The sequence below is a fragment of the Rutidosis leptorrhynchoides genome, chromosome 10, assembly GCF_046630445.1.
Source record: "Rutidosis leptorrhynchoides isolate AG116_Rl617_1_P2 chromosome 10, CSIRO_AGI_Rlap_v1, whole genome shotgun sequence".
Lineage (NCBI taxonomy): Eukaryota > Viridiplantae > Streptophyta > Magnoliopsida > Asterales > Asteraceae > Rutidosis > Rutidosis leptorrhynchoides.
In genome coordinates this window covers 33,690,258-33,708,476 of record NC_092342.1, presented here as the reverse complement: position 1 = coordinate 33,708,476, position 18,219 = coordinate 33,690,258, and the positions used below count along the sequence as shown (strand labels likewise).

The 18,219-nt window shown below is 34.2% G+C and overlaps 1 protein-coding gene across 1 annotated transcript; it reads left to right on the top strand.

Moving 5' to 3' along the window:
- The first annotated feature begins 13,935 nt into the window (after nt 1-13,935).
- LOC139872493 (pyruvate decarboxylase 2-like) lies at nt 13,936-17,415 on the top strand. Its single transcript, XM_071860382.1, has 6 exons — nt 13,936-14,364; nt 15,159-15,322; nt 15,416-16,066; nt 16,164-16,281; nt 16,958-17,146; nt 17,233-17,415. Exons 1-6 carry the CDS (start codon nt 13,936-13,938, stop codon nt 17,401-17,403), a joined length of 1,722 nt encoding a protein of 573 aa, XP_071716483.1. The 3' UTR covers nt 17,404-17,415.
- The last annotated feature ends 804 nt before the right edge of the window (nt 17,416-18,219 follow it).

Sequence of the window (18,219 nt, the reverse complement as noted above, 5' to 3'; positions counted from 1 at the left end):
CTACCATCTAAATAATACTTAACCATGGAAAATTATTGCATTTCACACTTCACTATTTTACATATGCTTATCTTACATCGAACATTAAGCAAACCACACTAATAATATTATACAAAACATTATATGATCCCATGGTTTAATACGGCAGCGCATCGTTTGGTCTATTTTCTAGGACGTTTAGGTTCAAAGAATCGCTTAACGCTTATCCTGGCTGTCTGCCTATATTTTGGCTGTGGGGCTGAAGAACTGGATGCCGGGATAGAACGAATAGGAATAGCGGGAATAGGGGTGGTAGTGTCTAGTGGAGTTGGTGCCACATCATCCTTACTAAACTCGGGATTTGAATTTTCTAATTCATTAGCCTTTCGTTTCTTTCCTAGTTCGAACTCGTCTTTTGTAATTTCCTGTATTTCTTCCTCGGGTTCACTTTCCTCCTCGGGTTCACTTTCCTCCTCGGGTTCACTTTCCGGGTTCTCTATAGTCGGTTCATCCGGAATTTGTGAGTCTTCCCCAAAGATATTATTTTCGTCATCGGATAGGTTAATGACTGGAACACCATCTGAAGATTCTGGTTCGGAGTCGCTGAACGTGATGATAAGTTTTGAGCCCGACATCTATCACACAACAACTAACCCATTAGTACTACATAATATTTACATATAAATTTTAACCAACAATGATAAGCAATGGTTTTTAAATCAGACCCGGTCAAAGTCCAGACTTACTAATGTATCCTAACGACTTATCAGTTAGACACACTAATGCAAACCTGGTTCGCTAAGACCACCGCTCTGATACCACATGTCATAACCCGTCCTTAACCATAAGAACGTGTTAGATAACGTATGATTTCATTGCGAGGTATTGACCTCTATATGCGACATTTTTAAAAGAGAAACTGCATATATTATACATTACAAACCATAACCATTATTTTTGTTACAAGCTTTAGACAATAAAAAGATGATTATCGTTTAGCGATAATCTTCGACTTACAAACTTTACATATAATGATAACAACACGATTTCGAGCATATTTTACAACACAAATCCTTGGGTATGCAGTTTTATTTTTGACACAAATATGCGTACGCAAGATCCTGCTCAAATTCAACATAATGCAGCGGAAGCTTTAGTAATCACCTGAGAATAGACATGTTTTAAAAGGTCAACATAAAGTTGGTGAGATATAGGTTTAATGCCGGCAGCAATATATATATATATATATAGACCACAAGATTTCGTATATAAACAGTTTAATAAAAATATTCTAAGTGGTTGAGCACTTGGTAACCATACTTAACATTTAATCACGTCGCATATTCCCTTTATTATGAAATCTTACTACACCGTACCAAGTGTAGTCACGAAACGAAGTACTGTGCAACCGTTGAATACTGGTCGTCCAGTCCGGTTGGGGTTGTCAGGCCCGATAGATCTATCAACAGGATTCGCGTTTACAATACCGCTGTAAATAACAGTTACCAAGCTACAGGGAAGTATGCCAGTGGTACAACTCAACGTAGAATATATTTTTCAGTTACTTGTGTCCATAACGTAAAACATAAAATACATGTATTCTCATCCCGAAATATTTAGAGTTTAAAAGTGGGACTATATACTCACTGTTGTCTTGAAGATATATATAATTTGACTTGGTCTCCGGTTGATATCACGAACCTATCCATATATAATATATCAATACCTTTTCTTTTTAAACAAACGTCACATATATATACTTGTTATACTTTTAATACTTTGAATAATTCCTTAGTCCGTAGTTAGCAGTTCGTTGTTAGTAATTCAATTTTAATGGTTCATTTTTAGATGTTTAATATACCCGCAATGAAATAAATAAAACCCCCTAACGAAATAAATAAAACCCCATCGTATATGTATTGGTCGAGATTAATCTTGACCCACGGTACCGGTGTTGTCAAATGACGTGTTGCGTACATAAAGTACCGGTGTTGTCAAATGACGTGTTGCGTACAAACATGGGATCTTATGATTAATCTTCTCGTGTTGTTTGCGGGTGATCCTGAACCATATAAAATTGAATTATAAGTACATATATATAAAATATCATGTTATCTTAGAAATATGTGATTTTATTTAATTTTTCCCAATTAATCCCGAAGTTAAACAAGTCTTAGATATCCGATCTCGTTTTGGTCATAGTTTCTTCGTTACAACTCCGTTTTCGTTGATTCAACTTGTCACTTCCTTGGATCGAGTCCCTCTTTAAGACTATGAACTGTAAATACCTTAGTTTGTATTCGAAATCACAGGTCATAGGTCAAACTTTAGTGAAACTTATGAAGTTAATCATTTTCCATCATGTAAACAACCTTAAATGATTATTTTTCTAAAAATACTTATACTTTGAGTTAAATCATGAAATTTTTATATGTTATCATATTCATAGTAAAAATCATTTTTCCAGAAAATAAACCTCCAATTCAAAGTTTAAGATGGTTTTTAATTATCCAACCCAAAACAGCCCCCGGTTGCACTCCGACGTCGGAAATTCAGTTTTTAAGGTGTTCTTTGAAAAACCAAGTTATACCTTGTTAAATTAGCATATATTTATGATATATTACAGGTCTTGAAGTATTTTAAAAGTTAAGTTAGAAGGATCTATTTAGTTTGCAAACAAGTTTGAAAACATTCAAACTATGTTCTTGTTGTTAAAATTTTATACCACAAAATAAGATAACTATATATATATGAATCGAATAAGGTTATGAACATAGATTCTACCTCAAGTTCCTTGAACAAGGTTTCTGTAAAAGAGGAGTAAAAAGCTAGAACCAAAAGGGTGATGGAATTGGATGAAAGATTGGAAGTAAGTTTGTGTTCTTGGAAGGATTTCTTGAAGTGTTTTTGTATGGTTTTCTTATGGTGATTAAGTAAGGTTTTTGAAGCTAAATGATGGGGAAAATGCTTGGAGATGATCAAGTATGAAGTTAAGAGTATTTTGAGAGAGAAATGGAAGTGTAAGTATGAGAAAATGGGGTGAAGAAATGGTGTGCATGCATAAAAACGTTTTTAGGTTATAAAGGAAAAAAAAGATACCTAACTTTGTTTTCTTGCTAAATAATTCATGCTACTTGACAAATGGTTGGTTCCACATGTTTCTTAATCATTTAAGGCTGCTAAGGAGCAGATTTTTATTGGTATATACCAATAGTAAATACATCTAGAAGCTGCGTATGATACGGGTACATATACTCTAGGTATACGTATAGAAATCTTTGAGGAAACGGAACGAGGATTCAAATATAGCTATCTTTTGTAAATATACTTATATTGTTTTATGTATGTAAGCCCTTTAAAAGTGATAAAATACATATCTATACGATGCATGTATAAGTAATATAGGTTATAAGTATTTACGTCGAAAAACATTACGTATAGTTATCGTTTTGAAAACTTAAGTTAGTAGTTTTAAAATATACTTATAACTTATTGTTATTAATACAAAATGAGATATTAAAACATTCTTAGATCATGTTAAATATGTATATATACATATATATACACAAACGTATAATTATCATATGTTATATAGTTCGTGATATCATCGGTCAAACTAGACGGTCAAACGTTGTGTAAACTCTTTTCGGAAATATAAATCTCGACAATTTGGATTGCTTATCATGTTGGTAAGGTTTAATTTATGTAAATATTAATCTTATAAGTATAGAACGATCGAAAAAGTGCGGGTCGTTACACCTGTCAACATTCGTTGTAATGAAAGTTTGTCATTTAAAAACGAATGCAATGTTTGTAAAATGTATCATATAGAGGTCAAGTACTTCGCGATGTAATCAACTGTTGTGAATCGTTTGTAATCGATATGGACTTCGTCCGGGTGGATTAGGACGGGTCCTTTCAGAGCACGGTACGGAACCGGTACCGAACCGTACCGGAACCGAAAAGTACCGGTACCGAATTTACCCAATTTCGAATACCGGTACCGTACCGTTTTTCCAATATCGGTACCGGTTCGGTACCGGTAATTTTCGGTATTATACCGTTTGTCCGAATTTACATTTTTTTCGATTTTTACATGACGGTTTAAATACGTTTTTTCGATTTTTTTCGGTACCGTACCCAAAAATATCGATACCGAATTAGACCAATACTGAATGGTACCGTACCGAATGGTACCGTACCGAATTAGCTAAAAATCAAGGACCAGAACCGATACCGAATCCCGATCGGTACCTATTTTCGGTACTGGTACCGGTACGGTACCGGTTCGGTTTCGGGAAATCGGGAAATCTGCTCATCCCTAATGACCATGACAGGGAAATGAGAGAGTTGTAATATGGGACTTTTGTAAGGGCGTTTGTGGGTGATGTGGTAAAATTTGATTGGTATTTGAGGTGTAAATAAATTAAAGTTGGACAGATAAAATATCTAGAACCAATCATAGACTGCCACCTCATTGTCACGCCCTCTCTCCTCAGCGTGTTTTGCTGACAAACGCCCACAAACGCTCCATTCCGGGCGTTTGTAGCGTTTCTCACGCCATGTAGGCGGCATAGGAGCCACAAACGTTGCGTTATCTGTGGTCTTATGGAGAAAGTGCATGTGTGCATGAATGTGTGCCATGTACACACACACACACACACTCTACTAGGTTTTAGAATCTGTGCGTTGCACGGGTAAGTAAATAACTGTGCAAAATCAATTTAGTTTATCAAACAATTTCGGAGTATTTTTTAGAGTTAATATTTTCAATAAAATGATAATAAATGATAAAATTACTAACTTGCTAACACATTATAAAATAGTTAGTACTGAGCTGTACATTACACGGTAGTTAAAAAAATAGTTAAAAATCAAGTGCAATTTTGAGTTTTTCAAACAATTTCAATTGTGAGCCATCAACTACTTTTATATAACATAAATTCTTTTGAGTTTAAGAGTTTTTGATGTTGACAAATTTTATTATTATTATTCTTCTGCTATTGCTATTGCTATTGCTATTGCTATTGCTATTGCTATTGCTACATAGAATTGTACAAATAATCATTCATTATGTTAACCACTTGACATATATATATTGACTGATCGGTAATAAAATATATTTATTTCTAAAGAATTAAATACATCATAATAGCTTAAGACCCGTAAATTCGTAAGATTTAGAAAGCAAATTGGAATTTAAAACACAAAACTTTACATGTGATCCTTGCTTACAAATGTAAAAAAATCGAAGGGGACAAAAACAGGTTTTTATACAAAAAAGTGTTTATGATAGTTTTGTCACTCAACAATTAAAAATGAGGAGATAGACAATTGTTGAGTAATCAAATGATTTAATGGTTGTTATGCATAGTTGTTCTTTAATCCAATGGTCCTCTATTCTCCATTTTAAATTTTTGAAAAATGATTAGTAAAATGTGAAGTTGTTATTATATATAAATATAGAAATATAGATATAGAAGATTGAGTTTTTAGCCAAACAATCGATATACCACAAAATAAAACCAAAAACATCAAAGTAATCAAACAATCATTTTTTTTCATCAAGTTATATGACAACTCTATGTTCGTAGCTAATAACTAGTACACCGTTAATTACAACCACAGTGATAAAGATAATATGTTTAAGGATTCAAACAAAACATTAAATTTATTGATCACCAAAAATAAACAAATTTCTTCATTCAACCATGGATACATATCGAATTATTGTTCTATAGATTAAGTAATTCACTAACATAAAAAGTTAATGTTTATAAGCATCATAACCTTTTTGTTCTACAATTTCAAAATAATCAAATAATTATTATTGAAATTAAAGTTGGATAAGATTAATTATTGATTGAAGGTAATTTTTATAGAAAGCAATTTAAGAGCTTTTCAATAATATATGAACTTAATTAATATTGAAAGCAATTAAAAGGTCATATAACCCTTATCTTGAAGTAAATTTATATTAAAAGCAATTACATTATAAATTTTCATGTAAATCTTTAATATTGTTACTAATATGTACTATATTAGTTAATTATTGAAAGTGTTATATACTAACGTTATATATTCACACTCGCTTCATTATTTCAATATATATGTTAGAAAAAATGTGGTTTAGAATTTTCAAATTACTTTTGAAAATGATGATTTATTATGAATTAGAAACAACACTTACTATTATTCGAGGATCTCGACATTGAGTTGAGATTATATCTATACATTATTATAAAGCGCGTGCCAATAATCCTACGTGTCAATTTCTCAATTAAACTGTATTAAATAATCCTACGTGTCATATTCTTAATTAATCTGAATTAAAAATAATAATACCCCCAAAATAACTTCCTAAAATAACTCAATAAAATAAAAATAAAATACTCCTTAATAATACCTCAAAATAACTTCAAAAGGGTATGTAATTAAAGGTATGTAATTTTTCTGATATTTTATTAAATTAAAGGTATGTAATTTTTCTGATATTTTATTTAAACTTTGGAAGGTAAATGATATGTATTTTAATGTCACCATGTTCAGATGTACGTGACTTTTTTTTTATACGGAGCATATCTTTTATTACATCAAAGGGGTATTTAAGATTGCAAGTTGAAAATTTTGGACATTTTTAAGAAGAAAATATTAATTTATTTATTAATTATTTAATATCTTTAACTACAAAGTACTAAATTTTGATTGGTTTAATAATTAATTTTTATTTAATTTAAAAATACCATACAAAGCACGGGCTCTTTCACCGGCTTTTCACGGGCTCTTCCATAGAGGATTAACATGTAACGATTCTATTTTATTTACGTTTTCATATTCCTAAATTTTATAGTCTACATTTTATCGATAACATCTGTAATTGTTGTCATACTAACGATTTTAAAAACTAATATTTACAATTTTCGTCCAACGGACGGGCTCATAATACTAGTATATATATATTACAGGGGGAAAACATATATAGCTTAGTGGTGAAAAGGTTTGTGCAATTTTAGGACTCACATATGCATAACGATAGCAAACAAACAAAACACATTAAGTAATTATCATTTCAAAATAACTGTCTTATTTTAATTTTAATTATTTTTTTCATTCTTCAAATATTTAAATATTTATGTTAATGCTATATACTAATATTTAATAATATTAATATGAATGAATTAGGGGCATTTTTATTAGTTAATGTTTATGAGTAAGTATTATATAACAAAAGAAATAAATTTAAAATCGAATCAAAAAAGAAAAAGACTTTAAAAAGTTCAAGTTGGTTAACATGGTGTGTCCATTTGTCGTTGACTTGATATCTTCATTTTATTTTTATTTTTATACTTTATACTTTATACTTTAAGAGGTATGTGTAATAAGGATAAGCAAGATGAAATTAAAGATTTCATTAAGAATGAGAAAATTAGTGTATGTGCAATTGTGGAAACTCATCTCAAGCCTAAGAATATTGATAAGGTTTGCAACTTTGTTTTTGATAAATGGGATTGGATTTCTAATGTCTCATTTAGTCAAAATAGTTGCAGAATTGTTATAGGCTGGGATAGGAATAAGGTGAATGTGATGGTTATGCAAGTTTCAAGGCAAGTGATATTGTGCATGATAGAAACAACTGATAAGGTTTCTAAAATGTATTGTAGCTTTGTTTATGCTAGTAATTTTGGGAATCAGAGGAAATGCTTATGGAATGATCTGAGAATACATTCTAGAATTGCTGCTAATGTGACATTCTAGAATTGCTGCTAATGTGTCTTGGTGCTTAATGGGAGATTTTAATATCACTAGAAAGGCTAGTGAACATAGTAGTGGTTGTTCTCATGATACTGAGGATATGATTGAGTTTAATAAATGTGTAAATGATATTGAAGTAGATGATATAGGGAGTTCATGTAAGACCCGAATATTTATCTTGCTTGTTTGTGTATTAAGACGTTCGAGATTGGGTTTCGCGGATTATTTATATAAAGTTTAAAATGAAAAAGAATCTGTTTCAGAGAGGTCGCGCGCCGCGCGGGGTAGGGGCGCGCCGCGCCGATTGCTGCTGACAGAACTCCCTTGTTTTTATTTAAATTAAATGAGGGGTAAAAGGGTAAAATCACATGGGGCCGGATTTGTGTGCCATATTAGCTACTTTGGATCAGTTTTGGATCATTTTTCATGTCCATTCATCCCTTCCAAATATTTAGAGAGAGATTGGAGGTTTTGGTGAAGAAGAAGCTCGAATCGTTCAAAGTCTCGGGTTTTAAAGTTGTTCCTTTCGTTCTCGGCTACGCGGTGATAGTATTGGTAAGCTCAAACTCCGAATTTCATTTATTTAATTTGATATTCAAGTTAGGGTTTTGAGTTAATTTGTTGTAATACCCTTTTAGGTGATGAAATGGGTTTAGTGATGCTAGTAATCGGGTTTATTGTTATTGTTGGTGGGTTTTGGGTTGGTTGGCGGTTTGGCCTTGATTAGGCTTTGATCATGAGTTTAATCACTTGGATTAGTGATTATGGAAGTATTGGAAACCATTTTAGGTTGTTTGGTTGACTAACTTTGACTTTGGGTCAAATTAGGGTTTGGTGGTGACTATGACCCGATTGGCGATTTAATGAGGTTTATAAACTTAAAATGGATTAAGTTGAAGTATAGAACCGAGTTAAATGTGTTTTGGTGTCAAAACTTGTAAAGGATGAGATTTTGACCTTTATGGGTCAAAATTAGGGTTTAAGTGTCAAAATGGGTATGACACGTGTTTAACACTTGAGTTCGGGTTTAATTGGCATATTAGGACCATTCTCACTTGTGTTAGTGACTATTGGTTAGTTTGGGCACGGTTTGTGCTTGGAAGTGCATTTGGGTCGAAATTGCACTTACGAATTGGGTTGATTTGTAAATCCACTCTAAGTGTATTATTGTAATTGTGGTAATGGAATAGGTACTTTCCATTGGCGAGTTGCGGATTACTTGGAAGCATTCTTCAAGACTTCAAGGTGAGTGGAATATCTATATATGTATGTATATGATTTATGTGCCCGTGGAAATGGTGTCACATAGCCGTTTGGTGACCATAGTTGTGGGATATAGCCGTTTGGTGACCATAGTTGTGAGATATAGACATTTTGTCCACATTGATAGTTGCCCGTAGTAATGATGTCACATAGCCGTTTTTGTGACCGTAGTGGTGGGACATAGCCGTTCTTGTCCATAATGATTATTGTGAGTGGAATATGTATATATGTATGTATATGATTTATGTACCGTGTTGATGGTGTCACATAGCCGTTTTGTGACCAAGGTTGTGGGACTTAGCCGTATTAGTCCATGTTTTGTACTAAGGCACATAGCCGTGTTTGTGCATTTAGTGGCAAGTAATAGCCGTGTTTTACTCCCACGTTGTTATTTGAGTTACCCGTACACATAGCCGTGTTGGTGTACGAAAGCGTGAGTAATAGCCGTGTTCTACTCACATTGAGCAAGTGATGCCATAGCCGTTTTTGGAACACTTGAGGGGTGATGCCATAGCCGTTTTTGGAACACCTCGGGGGGTTAGCATGCCATAGCCGTTTTTGGAAGCTAACGAATGTTATGAACATCGATGACTTGATTCGCGAAGTCGTTCCCTAGCGAAGAGATTGGTTAACCATGAATTGTAATTGTTGATGCTAGCATTTAATTTGATTTATTATTTATATTTATTTATGCTAATGATGTTGCTAGTTGTACGGTTTGACGTTACTAGCTATTGATTGCTTATGAGGTTGCTAGTTATACGATTTGATGATACTAGCGTTTGGTACGATGAGGTAAGTGATTTATGTGTATTTATGTGATGTCGTGGATGCGAGTAGGTAAGTTGTATATGCATGTATATATTTATTCTACTCACTAAGCATTAGCTTACCCTCTCGTTGTTGACTCTTTTTATAGATTGCATGCGGATTGGTGGCTCGGGTAAGCGCGAGGACTAGAAGACTTGCATAGTTTGTTTTAGAGACTTGCTTTTGGATTGTTTAGGATTGGGTAGCGTATCCCCAATCGCCATGCTCGGCTTCGTTTTGTATTAAAAGTCTTATGGTCAAATATTGCATTTTGGTACTCAAGGGGTAATTTGGGTCGATGTGGGACCCGCTTCGTAAATTTGATTTTATTAATTAAACGTGCTAGTTTTTCATATATGAAGTCATGGTTAAAAGCGTTTTAGCTAAATGTGTCGGGAACTAGTCAAACATTTTCATTAAATTGACTTCCGGGGACAGCGGGCTGTCCAGGTGGTTTGGCGCGCCGCGCGGCCACCTGGCGCGCCGCGCAGATGGCCTGCACCAGAAATTTTTTTTTGTTTGTTTGAAATTTCGTCGTGTTTGGTCGGTTACGGTTTGGGTTGTTACAGTTCAGGTTTTCATTTTACCTGGACTAAGTCACTTAAGAACCCTAATTGTAGTATCTTGAGGAAATTAGATAGAATAATGTGTAATGAAACTTTTCTTTCTACTTTCCCTCAAGCATATGGTGTGTTCCTTCCATTCTTGGTTTCAGATCATAGTCCTGCTGTTTTAAATGTTCCTAATGGGATTAGTAGAAGGAAGAAATCTTTTAGATTTATGAATCATGTGGCTAATAAAGTAGGTTTTTTGGAAGTAGTTAATCAAAGATGGAATGAGGATATTAGAGGTCATAAAATGTTTGTTGTTGTGGCTAAGCTTAAAAGGCTTAAGAAGGACTTAAATAGTCTCAACTGGGAGAATGGGAATGTTTTTGATAAGGTTCAAGAGCTTAAAGAGAAGTTGGTTGAATGTCAAACTGCAGTTGAGAAGAGCCCACATGATCCTGTTTTAAGAAAAGATGCATCTGATACATTAGTGTTATATGAGTTGGCTAAAAAGGATGAGAGTACTGTTCTGAAACAGAAAGCTAAGATAAAGTGGTTGTCTGAAGGAGATAGGAATACAAAGTTCTTTCACAGTATCTTAAAAGGTAGAAAGCAAAAGAGCAGAATTGATAATGTGTGTGATGAACATGGTAATAATTATACAGGCACCCAAGTTGGAGAACAATTTGTTAAACATTTCAGAGATTTTTTGGGCAATAGCAGTCAATGTATGCACATTGATAAGCTTGGGGATATTTTTCATACTAGGTTAAATGATGTAGAGGCTTTAGATATGGTGTGCCCAATTTCTGATGAGGAAATCAAAAGAGCTATGTTTGATATTGATGAAGATAAGGCTGCAGGCCCTGATGGTTATACCTCATGTTTTTTTAAGAAGGCTTGGAGTATTATTGGGAGAGATATATGTTTAGCTATAAAGGAGTTTTTTGATAATGGCAAGCTGTTAAGAGAATTAAATGCAACTTTAATTGCCTTGATTCCTAAAATGGATACTCCTAATAAAGTATCTGATTTTCGTCCCATAGCCTGTTGCAATGTACTTTACAAGTGCATTAGCAAAATTATCACTAATAGACTCAAAAAAGGATTGGATAAACTTGTTGGTTGCAGTCAAAGTGCCTTTATCCCAGGCAGGGCAATCCATGATAATATTTTGGTGACCCAGGAGATCCTGAAAGGTTATAATAGGGTTAGGGGTCCAAGAAGGTGTGCTATGAAGATAGACATCCAAAAAGCCTATAATACTTTAAATTGGAGTTTTCTAAGAGAGGTATTGATTAAGTTTGGTTTTCATAGCAAAATGGTGCAATGGGTAATGGCTTGTGTAACCAGTACTTCTTTCTCTATTTGTGTCAATGGGGAAATAGAAGGTTTCTTTAAAGGAGGTAGAGGTCTTAGGCAAGGTGATCCAATGTCTCCATATTTGTACACCTTGATAATGGAGGTATTTTCTTTGATTTTGCAGCATAATACAAGAGGGAATAAAGAGTTTAAATATCATTCAAAGTGTAAAGGTATGAAATTAACACATATTTGTTTTGCTGATGACCTTCTTGTGTTATGTCATGGAGATGAGAGATCAGTAGGTATTATTAAGAAAGCATTGCATGATTTTGGGTTAGTTTCTGGCTTGCTTCCTAATGCAAATAAGAGTACATTATTTTTTGGGAGTGTTCCTGCTCATATTCAGAATAGAACTAAAAGTACTCTGCCTTTTGAAGTAGGAAAGCTTCCTATGAAATATTTAGGAGTACCTTTAGTTGCCAAAAAACTAGGTATTAAAGATTGTAAAAGCCTGGTGGATAAAGTTAGGAGTAAGGTTGGTAATTGGAGAGCCAGGAAATTATCATATGTTGGCAGGTTACAATTAGTAGCATCTGTATTGTCTTCTATGCAAGTATATTGGGCTTCTGTATATGTGTTGCCTAATGGAATTGTTTCTGAGATTGATAGTCTTTTAAAAGGGTTTCTATGGAATCAATCTGAATCTGCACAAGGTAAATCCAAAGTGGCTTGGATAGATGTTTGTACTCCTAAAGATCAAGGAGGTTTAGGTCTGAGGCCTCTTGGTAAGTGGAATGAAACTCTTATTGTTAAACAGGTATGGAGGATTATTACTCAAGAAGAATCTTTGTGGAGTAAATGGATAAATTTGATTAAGCTTAAAGGTACTAGTTTCTGGGATATTCAGGCTAATCAGAATGATAGTTGGGGTTGGAAGTATATGCTTGAATTAAGGAATAAAATCAAGCCTCATGTGGGGTATGATTTAGTTAATGGCAGGAGAAAAGTTTCATGGATTGATAATAGTGGCAAAAAAGTCCCATTTTCTACTCAACAGGTCTGGGCTGACTTTAGGTGCAATAGAGTTCAAGTGGTATGGCATCATGTTATTTGGTTCAAAGGTTTTGATCCAAAGCATGCTTTTGTGTTATGGCTTGCAGTCCTTAACAAATTGGGTACTCAAGATAGATTGAGTAAATGGTACCCTTATAATGTATATAGATGTGTCCTGTGTGAAAACAGTGTGGATTCAGTAAGGCATCTATTTTTTCAGTGCTCTTACAGCATAAAGGTATGGTATGGTATGAAGTCCAAACTGCTATTCAAAGGTATTCCTGATAATCTTCCAGAGATTGTTCAAAGATTGTCTAATTACCCGTTTTCATGTAATATATGGAATATCATCAATAGAATGGTATTAGCTGCAAGTGTATACTTTTTGTGGCATGAAAGGAATTGCAGGCTGTTTAGATCTGAGAAGAGGAGTGAAGAAGAAGTATGCAGGTTGATCCAAGATTTTATCAAGTGTAAGATGTTGACTTTGAAAGTCAAAAAGTCAAAGGCAGTCAACAGAGCTGCTAGCATATGGGGCATTGATTGGAAAGATTAGTGTATTTTACAGTTTTTCTGTATGTTGTATGCATTTGATGGTTTGTATGCCTTTGGGCTTGTTTTGAGGGCATGGATATTCCCAGCCTTGTGTTTGTGTTGGTATTTAATAAAATCTTGTTTGGCCGAAATTTTTTTTTTTTTTTTTTTGTCTGTATGTATACAGCCTCAAGACATCATCGTTTATTATTAGTTCTTGTGATTCATAACAAAAATTATTTTAAAGTATGAAGTTTTACATAATTTGTCCCTAACTGGAAATAGGTCCTTTTAACATAATTATTTTCACACGCGAAAATAAGTATCTTTAGTTGTTTTTTTCCAACAGGAATATCGTCATTAAGCTATATTTCTGCCTAAAAAGAATCATAACCTCATAGGAAACAACTATATAATCTCCATTTTCATTATATTTTTTTAACTTCCTATCATAGGAAGTTAAAAAAATATAATGAAAATGGAGATTATATGCAAACAATCCGTATTAATTGCTCTAAAAATACGTAGTAATAATAATAACGTACCATTTAAAACAAAAGTCTTGTTTTACAAGAAAAAGTTAATTACCACCTCACACTCTCCCTTTAAATTCGAATCTCACTCAATTAACAACCATTATATACCACCATTTTTTTCCCACCCCTTCATTCCCATAACCCAACCGAAATTAATGGCCGAACCAACTGAAGCTAACCATGATTCCACATTGGGTCGCCACCTGGCCCGTCGCTTGGTCGAGGTCGGTATAACTGATATCTTCACTGTCCCCGGTGACTTTAACCTAACCCTTCTTGATCACCTAATTGCTGAACCTCGTCTTAAAAACATCGGTTGTTGTAACGAGCTTAATGCTGGCTACGCTGCGGATGGTTATGCTCGGGCCCGTGGGGCCGCGGCTTGTGTGGTTACATTTACTGTTGGTGGGTTAAGTGTGATTAATGCTATTGCTGGTGCTTATAGTGAGAATTTGCCTGTTATTTGTATTGTTGGTGGCCCGAATTCTAATGATTTCGGGACTAACCGAATTCTTCATCATACTATTGGCATACCTGATTTTAGCCAGGAGTTGAGGTGTTTTCAAACTGTTACTTGCTACCAGGTAATATAGACTGTTATACAACTAGTCTGATTTGAGATATGGGTCAATCCGACCCATTCTGACCAATATAATTGACCCATTTAAATAGTTGAACCCATATTGACCAATAAAAATAATACTTTTAAATAGTTTGATATATTATGTTCAGTCGTTCAGAACGCTTGATATTTATGTAAATAATGGATAACCGATCTTATTGGATCAACCTGATCCAACCCATTTTGACCCATATAAATAACTCATTCTTTCAGTTTACATGTTATGTTTAAAAAAATTTATTAATTTATGTAAAAATATGGACAAACGATCTTTTGGGTTAACTCGATCCAACCCATTTGAACCATATGAACACCCCATTAAATATATGAGCCAGACCATATCAACTAACAAAAATAATACTTTCAAATAGTTTGATATATTATGTTCACAACGCTATATTTATATAAAAAATTGGATAACCGATTTATTGGGTCAACATGATCCAACCCATTTTGACCCATATAACTTCCCCATTTTTATATAATTCGATATAGTATAGTATGTGTATTAAAACACTATCTGGATGGGACAAAATGCGTATCATATCAACCAGACCGAGCTCATTTTGACCCATGAAAGTAACCTCCTTTGATAGTTTGATATATCATGTTTAAACAATGATAACTGATGTAGTAACGAACAGAAGGTGTTTTATGTCAAGTCAAACAACCCGTTTTGACCTGTTACACAACAGAGTGACAGACCCTGTACCATAATCTATTCACCACATATACTGAAATTCTTTTATGACACAGGCTGTGATTAATCATTTGGATGACGCTCACGAGCAAATCGATAGGGCGATTTCGACCGCACTTCAAGAAAGCAAGCCCGTTTATATCAGCGTTAGTTGCAATCTACCTGGCATTCCTCACCCAACCTTCATCCATGAACCAATCCCATTTTCACTCAATCAACGGTAAACAAATCTTGTACAACTAAAACACATGTATAATCAATCATATATACATACATTTATTTAATGCATTCTTGATTTTATTATATAATGTAGTTCGAGTAATCAAGCAGAGTTGGAAGCCGCCGTGGCGGCGGCAGCTTCCTTCCTGGACAAGGCGGTAAAGCCCGTATTAGTTGGTGGGCCCAAACTACGTGTCGCCAAAGCTACACAAGCATTTGTAGAATTAGCCGATGCAAGCGGCTACACGGTTTCGATTATGCCTTCGGGTAAAGGAATGGTCCCCGAGACACACGAGCATTTTATCGGGACCTACTGGGGTGCAGTGGGGACCGCATTTTGTAGTGAAATCGTGGAGTCCGCTGATGCTTATTTGTTCGCGGGCCCCATTTTTAACGACTACAGTTCAGTTGGCTACTCGTTACTGTTAAAAAAGGAAAAGGCGATAATCGTGCAGCCCGATCGTGTAGTTGTGGGTAACGGGCCTGCTTTTGGGGGTGTTTTAATGAAGGATTTTCTTGAAGAACTCGCGAAAGCGATCACGAAAAACACGACGGCTTATGAGAATTATCATAGGATTTTTGTTTCTGAAGGGGTCCCACCACAACCTGAACCTAATGAACCGTTGCGGGTCAACATTTTGTTTCAACATATACAGAAGATTCTTAGTGAAAACACTGCGGTGCTTGCTGAAACAGGGGACTCGTGGTTTAACTGTCAGAAGTTGAAGTTACCTGACGGATGTGGGTACGGTAACTAATAATACTTATGAAATTATTTTCAATTGATTTAATGTTTGATTTATGCAAATAAAGATGGAGAAAAGTTTGTGTTATTCTTCTAGGTATGAATTTCAAATGCAATACGGGTCGATCGGGTGGTCTGTTGGTGCGCTACTTGGTTATGCTCAGTCTATACCGGATAAACGGGTTATTGCTTGCATTGGCGATGGCAGTTTTCAGGTAAGAAAATTATGCATTTTGAAGAAATTTTTTTATTAGAGGGTGCAAAATGGGCAGGTTGGTTGTGTTGAAAAGAGGTTGAACAATTCTCATCCAAAGCGTTGTACTATATAAGTTGTGTTTCACTGTGCTTATTTAATTCAAAAACTAGGGTGGAAATGAGTGAGTTGGGGTTAAGCATGTATTTATAGTACATGTTTGTCTGTAGGTAACTAGGGTGCAAAATGGGCGGGTTGGGGTAAAGCATATATACATATTTAATAAATGTTTATCTGTAGGTAATTAGTGTGCAAAATGGGCGGGTTGGGGTTAAGCATATATTTTTAATATGTGTTTGTCTGTAGGTAACTAGGGTGTAAAATGGGCGGGATGGGGTTAAGCATATATGTTTAATATATGTTTGTCTGTAGGTAACTAGGGTGCAAAATGGGCGGGTTGGGGTTAAGCATATATGTTTAATATATGTTTGTCTGTAGGCAACTAGGGTACAAAATGGGCGGGTTGGGGTAAAGCATATATCTTTACTAAATGTTTATCTGTAGGTAATTAGGATGCAAAATGGGCGGGTTGGGTTAAGCATGCTATATTTTTAGTGTATGTTTGTCTGTAGGTAAGTAGGATGCAAAATGGGCGGGTTGGGGTTAATCATATATTTTTAATATACGTTTGTGTGTAGGTAACAGCACAAGATGTGACAACAATGATTAGAAATGAACAAAAGAGTGTGATATTCTTGATTAACAATGGAGGTTACACTATAGAAGTTGAGATTCATGATGGACCTTATAATGTGATCAAGAATTGGAACTACACTGGTGTAGTTGAAGCCTTTAACAATGGTGATGGAAAACTGTGGACTGCAAAGGTAGTATTACGTTAAAAACTCTACAATCTGATTAGAGTTAATGTTACTAATTGGAAGATTAAGAGGTGATTAATGGAAATTAACAGGTGACGTGTGAAGAGGAGCTGGTTGATGCAATTGCGACAGCAACGGGAGAAAAAGAGGATCATTTGTGCTTTATAGAAGTGATTGTTCATAAAGATGATACCAGCAAAGAACTTTTGGAATGGGGTTCGAGAGTTTGTTCGGCTAATAGTCGCCCTCCTAATCCTCAGTGATTTAATTTTATACAATTATTATTATTGTCTTATTATATATTATATTAGTAACACATTTTGGTGTTATTTAGTTGAGGGTTTCATTGTTTATGATGTACGGGAGTGAAATAGACATTCATTTATTATTGTGGTTTTTATGAAAGAATGTTTCTTTGGAGTACAACCTTAAGACAGATCACGAAATTAAAATGATTACGTAATAAAAAAAATACCAACAACAAAATCATTTCAATATGTTTATAATTCTGCTTCAATTACAGGTACAACGTGACATTGTAACCAATTACGCGTTGTTGATGATGTTTATACGTATGAGAAGTATGATCCATACATTAACTACTTATAAATAACTGAATGCATACGATAACTACTTTTGTTTTAGATTCTGATAAAACTTGCCATAAGATGAAAAGTATACTCAAATTCATAAAAGAAAGAAGTAATTTATTTCATACAAAAGTTGCTGATAAAATCAACAAAACCATATATTGAAATACAAATTAGGGCTTTAAAAAAAGCACTACTCTTTAACAGCTCCTGAAATCAAATTAAATCAAAATAAACATAATAATAATCTGAAAACGAATAATTTCTACTTGGAACGTTGTCTCATCTTTCGACGCTTTCGCTTCAACCTCCTCATTCTCTTCTTTTTCCAGTGCAAAACGCATAATCAAATTAAATATAAAATTTATTTATATATTATATATTACTGCGTATATATTATATATACAATAATATACAAGATACTTGTATGATAGCTTGATAGAAACATTAGATTACCTTAGCTCTCATTGTGATTAAGGTTTGATTTCA